Source organism: Nilaparvata lugens, chromosome 11, assembly GCF_014356525.2.
Source record: "Nilaparvata lugens isolate BPH chromosome 11, ASM1435652v1, whole genome shotgun sequence".
In the NCBI taxonomy this organism is placed as follows: domain Eukaryota; kingdom Metazoa; phylum Arthropoda; class Insecta; order Hemiptera; family Delphacidae; genus Nilaparvata; species Nilaparvata lugens.
This window is the reverse complement of record NC_052514.1, coordinates 36,052,990-36,070,265: the sequence shown is the minus strand read 5'-3', so window position 1 is coordinate 36,070,265 and position 17,276 is coordinate 36,052,990. Positions and strand designations below refer to the sequence as shown.

Genomic DNA, 17,276 nt, shown 5'->3' with positions numbered 1-17,276 from the left:
TTTGTGTAGCTGTGTCTTTCTTTGTGCCAGTTGCACAACAGTGGGTTGAATTTTAATCGTGATTAATTCCAAGAGAACCAATCACAGAAGCCGTCTTTTCAAAGAGCCTTCTCTGATTGGTTCTCGAGAAATTAATCACGGTTAAAATTCTGTGCAACCGGGCCATAATCAAGTCATAGCCAAGAAATGGTATCTAAATATATAAAAGCGAAATGGCACTCACTCACTGACTGACTGACTGACTCACTCACTCGCAGAACTAAAAATCTACCGGACCAAAAACGTTCAAATTTGGTAGCTGTATGTTCAGTTGGCCCTTTAGAGGCGCACTAAGAAATCTTTTGGTAATATTTCAACTCTAAGGGTGGTTTTTAAGGGTTTAAAGTTCGTCTTTTGGCATGTATATTCTTCTTATTCTCTTAATTATGATTGAAAAAAATGTCCATATCATATGTTACTATAGAACTATAATCTAGATAGAGTACCTCTTCGAAACAGTTGTTAACTGGCAACTAAATTAATAATTTTGTCAGGTTGGCATCAAGTTGAGTTGACTTTGTTAGGTTGGCACCAAGTTGAAGATTTAAATGCATTTATCGCGGAAAAATTTATTGGGCACTGCTACTTCAATCCTGGGAATATCATATTACTAGCCGTCAGGCTCGCTTCGCTCGCCATATCCTTTTAGCCTGACGGTTAGTCTGGACCCCCGACTGGATTGTCCTAACATATGATAAAAATGCTCAAATGAAAAATGCAGGCGAGCCTGCTGATCTCATTCTTGGACGATCCAGTCGGGGGTCCAGGGGGCGGAGCCCCCTGGCTAGACGGATATGGCGAGCGAAGCGAGCCTGACGACTAGTAAGTTCTATATTTGAGCACCCGAAACCCCAAACTGCTTTATCTATAATCTGTTTCGAACGCCTACCCTATTCCCACCACCGATATTGAAACTAGGCTATCTGCCTACCCTTGTTGTGGTGTGTATACCATGCACACAGGGGTAGTTTTCGAAGCTCAGAGGGTGGTGAAACAGATCGATAACGCCATAATATAATATAAGTTAACAATTGGGTTCTGCCACCCTTTTTCGTGTGGTGAAGGCTAATGGATAATGGGGCACATACCGTCCTCCCGCCCCTAAGCGACGTCGAAACACGATCGTCGATGGATGGGTGACCGGGGTGTGCATCTGCTCATCACACATACACACCCCATTATATTGTTATAAGCGTCGATAACCTTCACACGCACTCACACTAACACACACACACACACACACACACACACACACGCCAGTCAACGTTTAATCGCTGTTTACATGCTCTACTACACCAAAGGACGGTAGTGAGCTACTGCTCTTTTTTCCTTCTTCTTCTTCTTCTTCTTCTTCTCCTTCTTCTCCATCTTCTTGTCTTTTTTTGCTTCTTTTCATCTTCTTCTCCAGTTTCTCTCTACCTCTTCTTCATCTTCTTCTCTTCTTCTTTCGTCTTCTTAGGTTGTCTCCTTCTGTCGTCGTCGCCTTCTTCTTCTTTTTTTTTCTTCTTCTTCTCCTACTTCTTCTTTGTTTCTACTGTCTTTTATTATATAAATAATACTTTCCACAATTAATGAAGTAGGGAAATAATTATCAAGTTGTCGGGATGTGAGTTCATGAATATTTTAGAAGAATACTAGTGCCGGTTGCACAAAAGCCGGTTAAGTTTTAATCGTGATTAATTCGACGAAAACCAATCAGAGAAGCCGTCTTATGAAAAAGGCCCTCTCTGATTGGTTGTTGTGGAAATAATCACGGTAAAAAATTTAACCGGCCTTTGTGCGACTGGCACTTAATCCGATTGATCTTGACGTAATCCATATTGAAATATTTTGTCCTGAAATACTCTGATCGACTCTATATGATCAACATGGGATCGACAAAAAGAATTGCCAAAACAAATTGATGATTTCTAAATCCAAATTCAGCGCTAAATTCACAAGAATAATATCTATCTTCATTTGAAGTTAATTCTTCTTCTAAAGCCCCGCACACACTCATCTATTTTTATTCTACGATATTTTGCCAACCTTATGAATTCTATCAGATTAAACAGAACTTGACAAACATCATCTGTTTGAAATCATCTATTTAATCTAGTAGAGTCTATAATGACGGCAAAATACCGTACGAACAAAAATCGAAGTGTGTTTGCGGGGCTTAAAAGTATAAAAATTTGTTCCAAAAACCTGGATTACTTGAACAGTGTCAATTTCAGCACATTGAACTCGTTATTCTAAATACTATAAGATTTCGACCATTCTCGAACCTTCAATTCAATTATTCTATAGTGAGCTCCACGTTATAATGGCAGTGATTGATTAGCAATGGTATTGCCATCCTTGTCTATCATTCAAGAAATCGGATAGCGCTATCTCTTTCTCGCTTTACTCTGTTGATAGATCATCTTTTAACAATGTAGAATTAATAATTAATTAACAAAATATTTCATCTTAATCATGAATTCATTATGAAATTATTGGAAAAATATAATTTCTTGCTTAATAAAATATAATTGATTATTTCAAACTGGAATAAACTGTTATGACATCAATAAACCAGTATACCGTGTATATATAAGGCATTGACAAGATGGAGGATCGGCAACGTTGCTCTCCTATCTTCCTCTACTGCCATTATAACGTGGACCTCACTATAGCACAACAGAATCGGTTGAATAGTTCAAAGAATTTTACTTTGAAACTTGAATTCTTGAAACTTGCCGACGGCTTGGACGTTTGTTTTTCTCGCATCAATTCAGCAACGCACTATCTATTAACAACGCACAAGGAAAACGCACATGTGGTAAACATTCACAATAAAGAAGAAACATGGAAATATTATTTCAAATATTCGACTCTGATTGAACTCAATCATCAAACAGTTTCGCAATCCTCACTGGATTATCCTATCCTTAAATAACTGTAGTTCTAGTCTTTGATCAGTATCAATAATTCAAATAATTTCATTCATTTCTTCATTTCTTTCCATTAAGTCACTTGAAAGTTTAATTACATAGAATTCGGCTACCCTTCTTTTTAATTATTATTGAACGAAGATCCAATAAAATGCTTTAAATCACCCCGAAGACTTCTTCTACTGTAAATATTTACAACAGGGTTAACAGTTAGATGGAAATTTGATGAGCGCTACTATACAAAAATTATTTGTCAGCCCGGGCAAAGCCTATTTGAACAGAGGCTATTCTCATTTTATTTCCCTCATTTTCGTTTTATTTCAGAGAGGACTAGTTTCAGCCAATCAAGAAGAAAACAAAAATGAGGAAACCAATAACATAGAGAAACAATAGCGTAAGTTGATATCCTATGGTATAGGGAATTGATGTCGCAACTTTTACTGTTATCTTAAGCCGATTACTGTCGATTATTGTCAATTTTTACTGTTTTGTTGAGGTGAGAGTGTATGAACGGCACAATTTGAGAGACTACCAGCGTCACAAAGCTTCACGGGGAAAACTACGTGGACTATCGGCTTGAGATAACAGTAAAAGTTGCGACATAAACGTCCTTTACCATGGGATATCTATTTACGCTATTGTTTCTCTATGCCAGTAATTCTATGCTATTATCCACCCATTTTATGAAAAAATACTGTGCTATAACCCTGCATTAATTATTTTTCAAATATTTAATCTAGATTGAGCTCAAGCTTCCAAACATTTTGACAACCCACATTCAAGCTTGGTAGCTTCCAGTACGTAGTAAAGAACACTCCAGCCTAATTTTGCGCTTTTAGCGAAGCCTTAAAACCGAGCAATGGCGTCCAAAACTCTGAAGAACAATTCGACCGGTTGTCTGCTCGCAGGACCAAGAAAGCGGCTCTCTCATTGGTCCAGCCATCCTGACAGCTGCTGGCTTCTCTCAACACTCTTTTCCTCTCTCTTCTTCACTCGTAATCCTCTCTCACCATCAATTCAATTCAATTTCTCTCTAAAAGGTGCCCTCCCACCCTATCTCACACTCTCTCTCATTGTAACCATGTTACCAAAGGCGACAAGCCTAGTAACAATTGAAAAATAAAAACTATCTGTCTATCTATCTCTCTCACCCTCACTATCTATCTATCTTCTCTCTCACTCTTTCTCTGTCACTCTCTTTTTCTCTCTCTATCTTCTCTCTCACTCTTTCTTCTTCACTCGTAAACACTCCTCTTTTTCTCTCCAAAAATTAAATTCAATTCCTCTCTCAAAGGTGCCCTCCCTCTCTCAATCACTATCACTCTCTCTCACTCTATCTCTCTCTTATTCACTCATAATCCCCCCTCACTCTCACTCTCTCTCTCTCCATCAATTCAATTCAATTTCTCTCCCAAAGGTGCCGCTGCATTTAGACCAACGAATATGTCTGGCCCCCTTTTCAAATGGCATCCCCAGCATATAATCTCATTTAACAACAGAGTATACATATATATTGATGTAGCCTATACTGGAGAAAACCTATTTATTGTTTTTCTATGCCTATACTCTCATATATATAGTATATTTAGTAAAGTCCTGTACGTATATAGCTGTCATCATATGAATGAAGCCCTTCAAAGTTTAACCGCTAGCTAAGCTACTGTGTATAAAATCACGCCCTTCTAACCAGTACACTAGCCAAGGGACATACTAGATGGATATCATCGCTCAGTAATTTCACGAGTAGTTATGCTTATATCATAGAGAAACAATAGCATAAGTAGATATCCCATGGCATAGGGCGTTTATGTCGCAACTTTTACTGTTCTCTCAAGCCGATTGCCCACGTAGTTCTTTCCCGTGAAGCTTTATGACGCTGGTAGTCTCTCATATTGTGCCGTTCATACACTCTTACCCGGTCAAAACAGTAAAAATCTACAATAATCGGCAGTAATCGGCTTGAGATAACAGTAAAAGTTGCGACATAAACGCCCTATACCATGGGATATCTACTTACGCTATTGTTTCTCTATGCTTAAATTGTGAGGTCCACATTATACTGGCAGTGGAGATCGATAGGAGAGAATCGTTGCTGATTCTCTGCCTTGTCTCTGCCTTCTGTAGAGGATAGCTGATATCAGTACATCTGATGTAATGTCAACTGTTCATCCTTGTTTTAAGTAACCAATTATATTCTATTAGTAGAGAAAATATATTTGTCAATGATTAAATATAGTATCTTAAGTCACAAGGACGGGAAGGGCCGTTTTGCAGGCGAGAATGATGTTTCTAGTCGAGGTGTTAGCTGAGACTAGAATTTCATTCGAACACTGCAAAAGACATTCACGTCCAAGTAACTTACACTATTTTTTGTCATAATAATCTAGGAAAGAATAATGATTGAGAAACAGAAAACATTACCTGCTTGTGCTGACATTACTACATGCATTCTGTAAACATAACCTAGTTGACAAGTTTCGAATCAGGAATTTCTTGATTGTAGTTGACAAACCTGGAGCGCTAAAAGGCGGCTTTTGTACAAGTTTTGCTGTTCCAAATTCGGAACTAGGAAACATACTCGATTGAAAAAAAACATATTATGATTTTATTACAGTATATATGATGTGATGAGAATCATATGTTTATTTGTTCTACAATCAGCTGTTTACCGGCTTGATTTCATGGATGTAAAACAGCTGAAATTGAATGACTATGACAAAATAGTACTTTTTGTCATACTTACTCAATTGCAGCTGTTTTCCATGCATTAGAACAAGCCGGTAAACAGCTGTTTGCAGAACAAGAAAACATGTGATTTTCATTACAGCATACTATACTGTAAAGAGATCATATGGTTTTCTTTACAGGCGAGTATGTTTCCCAGTTCCGAAATTGGAACATTCAAATTGATTCATATATAGTCTTAGCGTTATAGTTTTCAGTTGTTATATTGGTAACAATAATTTAAACTTCTTATTGTTGAGAAATTTAGTGAGAAGAAAAGAGTGAGTTAATAATATCTCAGTAGCTAATAGAATATTTAAAATATTATTAGAACTCATCTAATAAGTTTCAAGTTATAAGAACTCATCTGACATTTTTTAACATTGGCCTTTATTATTCTATTTGAGCTAGATGGGTCTGTTATGACCTAGTAGCTATGGGCTAGGTCATGTTTATAGAATGCAGTATCTCGAACAGCAGCAGGTAAGGTGATGGTTACTGTTTCTCAGCAATATTATTCTTTCTGAGAAAAGTATGACAAAAATATTGTACGTAACTTGTACGGTAACGTATTTACCGCGTTCATATGATAATATTCTGACCTCAACTACGTTTGGGGCAGAAACAATAATACTTATGCGGTAAACTACTGTTACCGGACTTGTGACGTAAATACTTTTTTATAACTAGATTGAGATTGAATATTTTGTTGATTAATTATATTTTTTATAGAAAAATTATGAAAGAATTGACTGAATGAAAATTCAGAAGGATTTCTTAGCTTTTTTTTACGCATTCTTTGATCAAACCCACGATTCCTTTACCCAAAGGCAGTTCAGCAAATGTCAGCAATTCTACAATTCTTTGCTCAAAACCACGACTCCAATTTTTTTCCACAAAGGCTTTACAGTAGACACCGCAGATAATACGCATTTAATAGCTTCTTTTCCTCAACACATTTGTCATCAAAGTCGGCCAGCGAAACTTTCCCTTCCTACGATTTCCAAAGATTTTGGACAAAGATTTCCATGTAATTCGGCTTCCATTCATTCGATCTTTACTTCCTTATTTCTCGTTCTATTCCCCCTCTGACTCCACCTCCTCAGCCTCCTCATCCTCCTCCTACTCCTCCTCCTCACCTCCTCCTTTACTACTTCCTCCTCCTCCACTGCTTCCTCCTCCTACTCCACCACCTCCTCCTCCTCATCATCCTCCACACCTTCCTCAAACTTCTGCTTTTGTATTTTTCGTTCAATCTGTCTTTCGGCATGTTTTGTGACCAACAAAAGATATCACAGATGTTTAACGTCTTGTTCTTCTTCTATTATAACATAAATTCTTGTTCTTTATATAGCCTAACAGTGATTCTATTGAAATCGTTTGCGGGTAGCTGATTTTTTCTGTACGTTTTTTCTTTAAATCGTATCGAATCTCGACTGTCATTGGGATGTTGTTTAGGCTGCTATTACACAACTTGTTTTTCTTTCGTTCACGCCCTTTCTCTCTTCTTTTTCTTTTTCTCCTCGTCCTTCTGCTTCTCCCTCTTTTCCTCCTCCTTCTTCATGCTTTTTGGGATTCTTTCCTAATTGTTTATTGGTAGCCATGTACAAATCTCTCCTTCTTCTTCATCTTCTTCTTCTCCTCATCTTCCTTCTTTTTCTACTTTTACTTCTCCTCCTTCCTCTCCATCTTCTCCTCTCTTCTTCACCGCCTTCCTTCACATGACTTCTTTTCCTGTCTTCTTCTCCTGTCTCCTCCCACTTCTCTCTCTTCTTCTTCTTCATCTTCTTCTTCTTCTTCTTCTTCTTCTTCTTCTCCTCCTCCTCCTCCTTCTTCTTCTTCTACTTTTACTTCTGCTCCTTCTTCTTTATCTTCTCCTTTCTTCTTCACCACCTTCCTCCACCTGACTTCCTTTCCAGTCTCCCCCACTTCTCTATCTTCTTCTTCTTCATCTTCTTCTTCTTCTCCTCCTCCTCCTCATCCTCCTCCTTCTTCTTCTTCTTCTACTTTTACTTCTCCTCCTTTTTCTCCATCTTCTCTTCTTCTTCACCTCTTTCCTTCACCTGACTTCTTTTCCTGTCTCCCTCTCCTGTCTCCTCCCTCTTCTTTTTTTCTTCTTCTTCTTCATCTTCTTCTCCTCCTCCTCCTTCTTCTTCTTCTTCATACTTTTTGGGAATCTTTCCTAATTGTTTATTGGTAGCCATGTACAAATCTCTCCTTCTTCTTCATCTTCTTCTTCACCTCCTCTTTTTTACTTCTCCTCCTTCTTCTCCATCTTCTCCTTTCTTCTTCACCTCTTTCCTTGACCTGACTTCTTTTCCTGTCTTCTTCTGCTGTCTCCTCCCACTTCTTTCTCTTCTTCTTCTTCTTCTCCTTCTTCTTCAAATCATTCTACTTCGCCACCTTAGCCACCATCTACTACACCTAATTTTCTTTCGTTTTCGTCTGTTTAAATAAAGCTTTTCCTGTCTCATTCTCCTGTCTCCTCCCTCTTCTTTCTCTTTTTCTTCACCTTATTCTACTTTGCCACCTTAGCCACCATCTACTACACCTCATTTTCTCTCGTTTTCGTCTCTATATAGAGCTGCTACTATTGAAGAAAAAATAAAACCTTGTGCTCGCCATTTTCTTTCACATGATGCTTTGTCGCTGCAGTAGCAATCTTCAGTAGCTCCATTGAAGCGGATAATTTGTATAATAGCTGTTGCCGCCTACAATCTTCTTTTGAAAAGTCTTTACAATTACAATTGTATCTTTCATTCGTCAACATGGGATTCTTTACAACATTGTATAATATGTCAACACGGGAACACGGATTTGGGAAACGGAGTTGTAATACTGTCGTCTGATGTATTCCATCAAATCCATTCTCTGCTTGTATTTCTTTGCCAACTTTTTCAATGAAATCTTCCAAAGAATCAGAAAACTGTGGTCAGCTGTTCAATGAATGATGTTCCTATTTCCTAGGATGAAAATGATTGATGATCCTAGGATAACATAGAAATGCGTGATTATCTGGTTGAAGCCACTCCTACATATCCGATCAAGGAAATCGTGAAGAATAAATAATAAATTGTTACTACTGATTTTTGGGATGTAGCCCTAAAGGTAGCATTCAAAGAAATCTTGAACTGATTCTCTAGTATTTTATATGAAAATTATCATTTATACTGAATGGATTATGAATGAATCCAAAGAATGAATTTCCAACATATTTATTCGCACAGTTATTTGTACGACTACGTTTATAATTTTCCATTCTGTAAATAGAGTGTTGCATGGTAAGTGCAGGTTGCACAAAAGCCGGTTAAATTTTAACCGTGGTTAATTCCTTGAGAACCAATCAGAGGAGCCGTCTTTTCAAAAAAACCTTCTCTAATTGGTTTTCGTGGAATTAATCACGGTTGAAATTTAACCGGCTTTTGTGCAACCAGGCTGTATCAAATAGTTTTACCAACGAATTTGGTATTTGTCACTAGGCTGATTGAGGGATTGTAGTAGCCTAATTTGTCTGCCTAAAAAGCAGTCGTTAGGTCATGTCAGAGGCCCTGAAATTGATCAGTTGCGACCTGAAAACTCTGACACCAGACCTGAGCCAGCCAGGTCACTCGATATTATTTATTATTATTATTAGTAGCGAAATACAGAGAAGATTCAATATTGGTATAGTAAGGTGCACGTTATAATGGCAGTGTTTGATTAGCAATGGTATTGCTATCCTTGTCTATCATTCAACAAAGCGTATAGCGCTATCTCTTTCTCGCTTTGTTCTGTTGCCAGATCGTCTTTTATCAATGTAGAACTAATAACTAATTAAAAAAATATTCCATCCTTATTATGAAAATTCATTATGAAATTATTGAAAAATATAATTTCTTACTTAATAAAATATAATTGATAATTTTAAACAAGAATGAACGTTAATATTACATCAATAAACCTGTACCAGCTACCGTCTATAGAAAACATTGACAAGGCAGAGGATCGGCAACGTTGTTCTCCTCTGTCATTATAACGTGGACCTCACTAAGGAGAGAAATGTCCTGGTCCATGTAAATGTTAAGGCTGGGACTAGAATGTATGATAACAACTAATAGGAAATAGTTATTTGTATATCTAGAGTGAAAAGTACGACTTTTTCTCCCTGTGGGAAAAAGTTTGAAGCCCGAGGCGAAGCCGAGGGCAGCAATTTTCCTGAGGGAGAGAAAGTATTTTTCGCTCGTGATGTACACAACATTTTTCCTCCATCTACATTTTTTTATAGAAACTGCAAATAAAATCATTCTAATAACTTACGTATTGGTGACAATGATTCCTAACAACATAACCTAAATCTAAAACCTAGAAACCGGTCGTCTGATTGGCACTGCCGATTGCGCTATCTATCGGCAAAAGTTGTAACAATTATATCAGCTGGGCAGCTACCAAAAATGGCTGATTCCAGATCACGCGGTTCAGATTTGAAAATTGCAGATCAAAAATATTTGTTGACTGGTATTTTGAATAGAATAAAATATTTTAAGAATTGTATGAATTTTTATCGTCTACTAATATTGAGAATATAATAATTATCATACAAACATATATTTCATGAGTTGATCAAATTTCTGGTTGTGGTATTGAATTCAGTTGACTCAATGACAGACACCTCTATTATGCTTTGTCATCTGAGCTTAGACCTTCTAACCTATTACAATGTAAGTTTCAAAATAGAGATGCTCCCCATGTTATTTAAATGGAGTCACTTTTACTCCCTAGGGAGTTTTTCTGTTTTTTACTACCTCGAGCGAAAAAGTGACACTTTAGTATTAGGTTTCAGGGAGTAGAGTAAGTACTTTAGACAGTAGGTGGAGGAAAAAATACTTTTCTATAAGAAAGATACATTTCTATAATTAGAAAAGTATGAAGCAAGAAAAAAGTATGAAAATATCGAGATCAATTTATTAGACTATCTACTTCTCCATTATATACTTTTGAGGTGATGGAAACTTGAATTCGGGTAAACTTGACTTCAAGTGAGAAAACTTGAATTCAAGGAAACTTGTCAAATGTAAACGCAATCTGATTAGAAATAACTGTAACTTGACACCAGATTTTTGTTTCCAGGAGGGAGCATTGTGGAAGCTTAGCACAATAAATTCGAAGAATATGAATAAACGAATAAGAAAATCTGTTTACAAGAAACTTAATTTCCTAATGAAATAAAAACACACATAATATGTTGTCAAATTCTACACAGTTCTATTTGGTACAGGACCAAGGTTTCGGGACCACACACGTCACATTTTCAAGTTGACTGTTATTATAATTCTATTTCATTATCAATTCTCAATATTTGTTGACAGGAGTTAGCATGGCAGGCGCGCTACACGCGGCAGCGTCAGCACAACACCACCAACAGCAGCAAGCCTCACCAGACAGCACTTCTCCCACCGGCACTGATCTCTCTCATTCACCCCTCACCCTCCACTCCTCAGCCTCCACCACCTCCTCCACACCCCTCAAACCATCCCTCCCTCCTCTCACCAGTGACCTGCACGACCCTCAGGATGGCGATGAGGAAGAGATCGAGGAGGATGTAAGTAGCTACAATTTACTTTGATTAGGCAATTATTATTTTTGAAATAATTTAATCACAATGATGAACTTTACCAAAAAATATCATACAGGAAGTATAATATATTACACATTTTTTGTCTTAAATTAGATGAACATTCCAGTTGAATTATCATACAAGAAGCACACAAAAATACTTCATTGTCATGGGCTACTTTTTAAATTAATAAAACAATATAAAAATCTTAAAGCACCCTTTATTTTTTCAAGAAAGATTGAAATAGTTCAACTTTAGATATTTCAATGTTTTTAAAAAGAATAATGGGTGCTTCAAGATTTTTATATTGTTCTATTAAGAAGCACACACTACATTAATATTGTTTTTCATTGAATACTTCGATAATAATTGTTTCAAAATTAATTGATTTTGCCGACAAAAATCATACAAGAAAATAAATACACATTACATATTTTCTCCTTCAAATTAGATGAACATTCCAGTTGAACCTCTGTGTAATGAAGATGATTATACCATAGAGAAACAATAGCATAAGTAGTCTAGATATCCAATGGTATAGGACGTTTATGTCGCAACTTCTACTGTTATCTGAAGCTGATAGTCCACGTAGTTCTTTCCTGTCAAGCTTTATGTCGCTGATAGTCTCATATTGTGCCGTTCATAGGCTCTTACCCGGTCAAAACAGTAAAAATCGACAATAATCAACAGTAGTTGGTTTGAGGTAACAGATAAAAGTTGCGACATAAACGGCCTATACCATGGGATATCTACTTACGCTATTGTTTCTCTGTGATTATACTGAGATAAATTACGCTGTATGAATGTGTTTGTTCCATAGAGGTGAAAAACCAGTAAAAATTCTTGAACATCATATTATAACAATATTAGTTACATAGAGGATATTTTTGTTTGTAGTTTTGTTGTGATTATAGAGTTTCGAACAATTATCATGATTATTTTTGTGTTGGTTTCATGGTATGGTCCCTACGTAAGAGATCTTGTTACTCTATAAATCAGTCTTGTTAATGGAATAGATTGGAGGTTGATCTCCATGTATAGAGGAGCCTTTTTTCGAATTTATTTATTTATTTCATTGGCAATTACAGATCATAATTATAATATGATTGGGAGAAGACAACAGGCATAGCCCAAAACTGTGTTCTCTCAAACTTTAAAAATAAAAGTTTCAAAAAAGAATAAGGTTAAGATTTCACTTTCACTTTAAAAAGTCCAATTTCCACTTCAAAACTAATGACTAAACTAAAAATTTTGAATTTTGATATTTGAAAACTGATTAAAAAGAAAAATATCTCACTCAAATCTCTATAAATTGAAAATTTTTGAGTAATTTTGCAAAATTTTGAGCCAAAAAAGAAACACAACTTCAATATTAGCACAGCTGATAAGCCAGCTAATAATTGAAATGTAGCTGAATGTGAATTTATTGTAACTGACTCTTCTTCGGATTAATGGCATTAACTGATTGAATTCGTTCAAATGCTAATAAGTTTAAAATAATTATCAAACGAGAATCCAAATAAAGTAGAATAGGTTCATAAAATTTCAATACAATTTTTGTTTAACAATAATTTTATAGATCTTCTTCCTTCCCCTGACTTTCTTTCCTGGTTTTAACCGGTTTTTCCATTTCCCCGCTTGTCCTAACAGGCAGAAGAAGAACAAGGCAGCGTAGGCGGTGCGGGGGGAAACCCGAACGCGGGACAGAAAAAACGCAAACGACGCGTTTTGTTCAGCAAAGCGCAGACGTATGAGCTGGAGAGGCGATTTCGACAGCAGCGCTATCTATCGGCGCCAGAGAGAGAGCACCTCGCTTCCATCATCCGTCTCACTCCCACGCAGGTCAAGATTTGGTTCCAGAATCATAGGTGAGCAATCTGCAAAAATTACCTTTTCCCTTTATCGTTCTGTTATCATAAGTCTGTATCATAGAGGAAGAAAAATCTGCTCAATAATACCATAGAGAAACAATAGCATAAGTAGATATCCCCATGGTATAGGGTGTTAATGTCGCAACTTTTACCGTTATCTCAAGCCGATAGTTCATGTAATCCTTTCCCGTGAAGCTGTGTGACACTGGTAGTCTTTCATATTGTGCCGTTCATACACTCTCACCCCTACAAAACGGTAAAATTCGACAATAATTAACAGTAATCGGCTTGAGATAAACAGTAAAAGTTGCGACATAAACGCCCTATACCATGTGAAATCTACTTATGCTATTGTTTCTCTATGATAATACTCATAATATCATTGTGATTACTCGTTGACATGATAAGTTTTTATACATCAATGAAAATTTCATAATTAAAATACTTCATGATTTCAATGAACAGTCGTCATATATGACGTGTAAAGAGACAATCAAACACATGAATGAAAAATAAAAATACAAATTTAAATCAAAATTTTAAAAATAATATGTAGTAATAGTAATGACAATTTCTTCAATTATGCTCACACATAAGTTCCTTATTCGATCAAGTCCTTGTGTGAATGATGAGGTTAGAGTATACGATAGATAAGAAATGGATATGTATACAATACACAAATACTGTATGTCAATGTATTTTAAAAAAATGTATAAAAGCTGACAGATAGAATCATAATGGACAGAAGCTAAGAGCTTCAGAGGAATAGTCTACGTTTACACTCCACCAAAACTATGATTGGACTGTCACTATTCTGACTGAATTTGGAAAGTAGTACATCAAGTGAATGAACTATTACTTCTATTATGAAATATTACATTTAAATCATATACAGCAGTATGATTCACCATAACGAGGAAATCATACATGCTATTGATTGAAAATGAACTTATTATAATCTAAAGTATTATGACTATTCCATTACATGTATAAGATGGATGAAAAATGCACTGTATAATATTCTATTCTATTATTAAATCACTAATTTTGTTCCCTTTTCCCAAATATGTGAGATCATTGAAGAGGTACACTCTACATTCTGATCTGACTACTCGAATTCATTTTGATCTGGTAAGAATATTATTTGATGCAGATATTATGAAAATTAAATTTATTGTATTTTCATTTTTGTGCAGGTACAAGACGAAACGAGCCCAACAGGAAAAGGGCATGGGAGTTGGGGTGGGAGTGGATCAAGGGGGTGCCTCCCTAGCCTCTCCCCGTCGGGTAGCAGTTCCAGTCCTGGTTCGAGATGGCAAACCCTGCACAAGTACCTCCAAAAACGAACAACTGGTCATGCCTGGCTACTCACATGCACTCATGCACCCTCATCCACACGCGCAACCGCCACGAACCTGGTGGTAGTTGAGTGAACTAGGCAAGAGACCTGTGTTTCACGACCGTAGAGCAGTTCTGGTTAGAATCGATAAGTGTACTGTGAAAAGTGATCAAAATAGATTATTGTGAAATGTGATTGAAGTCTTGATGTGCGATTCAGAACCATGCTTCACAACCACAGAGCAAGGCTGGTTCAACGATATTAGTGTCCTATGTAGTAAGTGATTAAACTGAGGTTGTAATCTGGGATAGAGTACCACGTACAACAACCATTGAGTTGGTCCAATTTGAAAGACGTCCTACAGCAAGTGATTGAACTAAGGTTGTATTCTCAGACTGGAAGGTTGTTTCACAACCACAACTCAAAGCTGGTCCAATGCATTAAATATCCTAAGAAAGTGAATGATTTGAGGTTGTGATCTGAGACTGGTAACCAAGTTTCATTACTATAGTGCAAGGCAGGTCCAACTTAATAAATTCCCAATTAAAATTGTTCAAAGTGAATTATTGTGAACTCGAAGTGGGACTCGTGTTTCACAACCTTACAGCAGTCTTGGTTCCACACAATATGTGATAAATGTCCCAAAAAGTGATTGAACTGAGGTTTTGAACTAAGACTGGTAACCATGTTTCATAACTATAGTGCAAAGCAGTCCCAACTCAATAAATGTCCAATTAGAATTGTTCGAAGTGAATTATTGTGAACTTGAATGGGACTCGTGTTTCACAAACATACATCAGTCTTGGTTCCACACAATATGTGCGCTGTAAGAGGTAATCAAAGTCAATTACTATTGTGAATTTGAAGTGAGAACCAAGTTTCTTAATAGCCACAGAACAGTGTTGGTCTAGCTAAAAGTTGTGTCCTATTTGATGAGTGGTTAGAATCAAGTCTTGTGAGCTGGATAAACATGTTTCACAGCTCTAGAACAACGCTGGTTGTGCAGTAAAATACAGGTTGTATTAGTGGAAAGTAATAAGTGTAATGTGTGATGACACATAAAGACATCAGCTAAATAGCCACTAAGTGAAAAACAATATGTTTTATACAATTCAAGTTCCAAGTTTTGTAGCCTACAATCTTGTAAATTTTATTTTCAATTGACATTTTCATTGTTCAAGATAGATTGGCCACTCGATCAATGGATCAGTTGATGTTTGACTATGGAAAAATGTTGATAATATTGATTGATTTATTTAGAAAGTCGAAGATACATTATGAAAATAATCAATTGATCGAACAGAACTCTTGTATTTTAATTTCAATTGCAAATTTTCATACATCTGTTTGTAGTCCAGTCAAAGAAAGATTATAGGGAATCATAGGATTATGATTAATTCATTGTAAAAGTTGGAAGTACATTATAAATTTAATTTCAATGCATGGAACAGAACTCCTGAATTCCAATTTCAATAGCAAATTCTTATATAACTCTTTGTGATTTCCGCTACATGGAACAAAGACGTTGGCAGTAAATTATTCAAAACTGATAAGAATTGGATTAGCTACGTAGTTTCAAGAGCAAAAACGTTGAAATATATTGAGTATTTTCCGGTTGATCTCATCACTAAAGATAGATGAATTAATATTAATTTATGACGTGAAAACCCAAGAAAACTTTTAAAAAGCTTCTAATCTTGTCGTTGGGTTTCAAATAAAAGCTTGAGAAGGAACGTCATTATTCTTGGAACTGGAAATTTAGTAATGTATTTGCAATTTTGAATTTGAAATTAACAAGAGCTTGAAAGTAGAGTAAAAAGTACTTGGGGTATGCGAGAACAACATTGTCAGATCGTCCTGATTTAAGAATCAAGATATATAAAGAATAAAATAAGATATCGGGAATATTTCTTATATATTCTCTGGAAATGTGTAATGTACTTAATTTACATTAAAAATAAACAAGAATTTGAAAGTAAAGTATAAAGTACTTGTAGTATGCGGAAACAACATTGTCAGACCGTCCTGATTTAAGAATCAAGATATATAAAGAATAAAATAAGATATCAGGAATATTTCTTATATATTCTCTGAAAATGTGTAATGTACTCAATTTACATTAAAAATAAACAAGAATTTGAAACTAAAGTATAAAGTACTTGTAGTATGCGGAAACAACATTGTCAGACCGTCCTGATTTCAAGAATATTATTTCTTATATTCTCTGAAAATGTGGAATTCCACAAAATAAGCCTGAGATACCTACCCAATATGACTTCCTATTCGGGGACTTTCTAGCTTGAAGCTCCTAGATAATTCTAATTGATAAAAGTTCCTGATTTACAAGCTTTTCATCTTGAATATTGTACCATAATTTTATAATCTTATATAATTGGAGGGATTTTATTACCAAAGAAATATTGAAAAATATAACTTTTACTTAGGGCCGATTTCCAAGCTCGGGATTTAGCTAAGTTTTAGACTTAAAACAGCTGGAGTCAGAAAATTGGCTTCCCGAAACGGGGCGTAGTCCCCGTTTCATGTTCCCGTACTCCCCGTAGCATGTTCGAATTCTTGTCTGAAGTTATTGTCTAATAATTAGACTTTTATATACTTTTTAATTTTAAATTATTACTCCAATATTGTTGAGCAGTATGATTTTTTTCTCATAATTTGTAAATATTGTGAATTGGATTGAATAAAATTTGAATTTGAATATGAATTAGTCGCAGTCAACGTTTAAATTAAATTTCGAAATATTCGAAAATTTAACACAAAATAAAATGAAAAGAAAA

At 35.8% G+C, this 17,276-nt stretch overlaps 1 protein-coding gene across 1 annotated transcript in view; it reads left to right on the top strand.

Annotated features, from left to right (window-relative positions):
• Window positions 1-17,243, top strand: part of LOC111054939 (homeobox protein vnd-like) — a 36,694-nt gene extending 19,451 nt beyond the window's left edge. Inside the window, exons 4-6 of the mRNA XM_039438326.1 lie at window positions 11,024-11,256; window positions 12,922-13,139; window positions 14,339-17,243. Coding sequence (XP_039294260.1) covers window positions 11,024-11,256; window positions 12,922-13,139; window positions 14,339-14,567 — 680 coding nt within the window. The 3' untranslated portion in view covers window positions 14,568-17,243. The remainder of the gene's footprint in view (window positions 1-11,023; window positions 11,257-12,921; window positions 13,140-14,338) is intronic.
• Window positions 17,244-17,276: the final 33 nt, after the last annotated feature.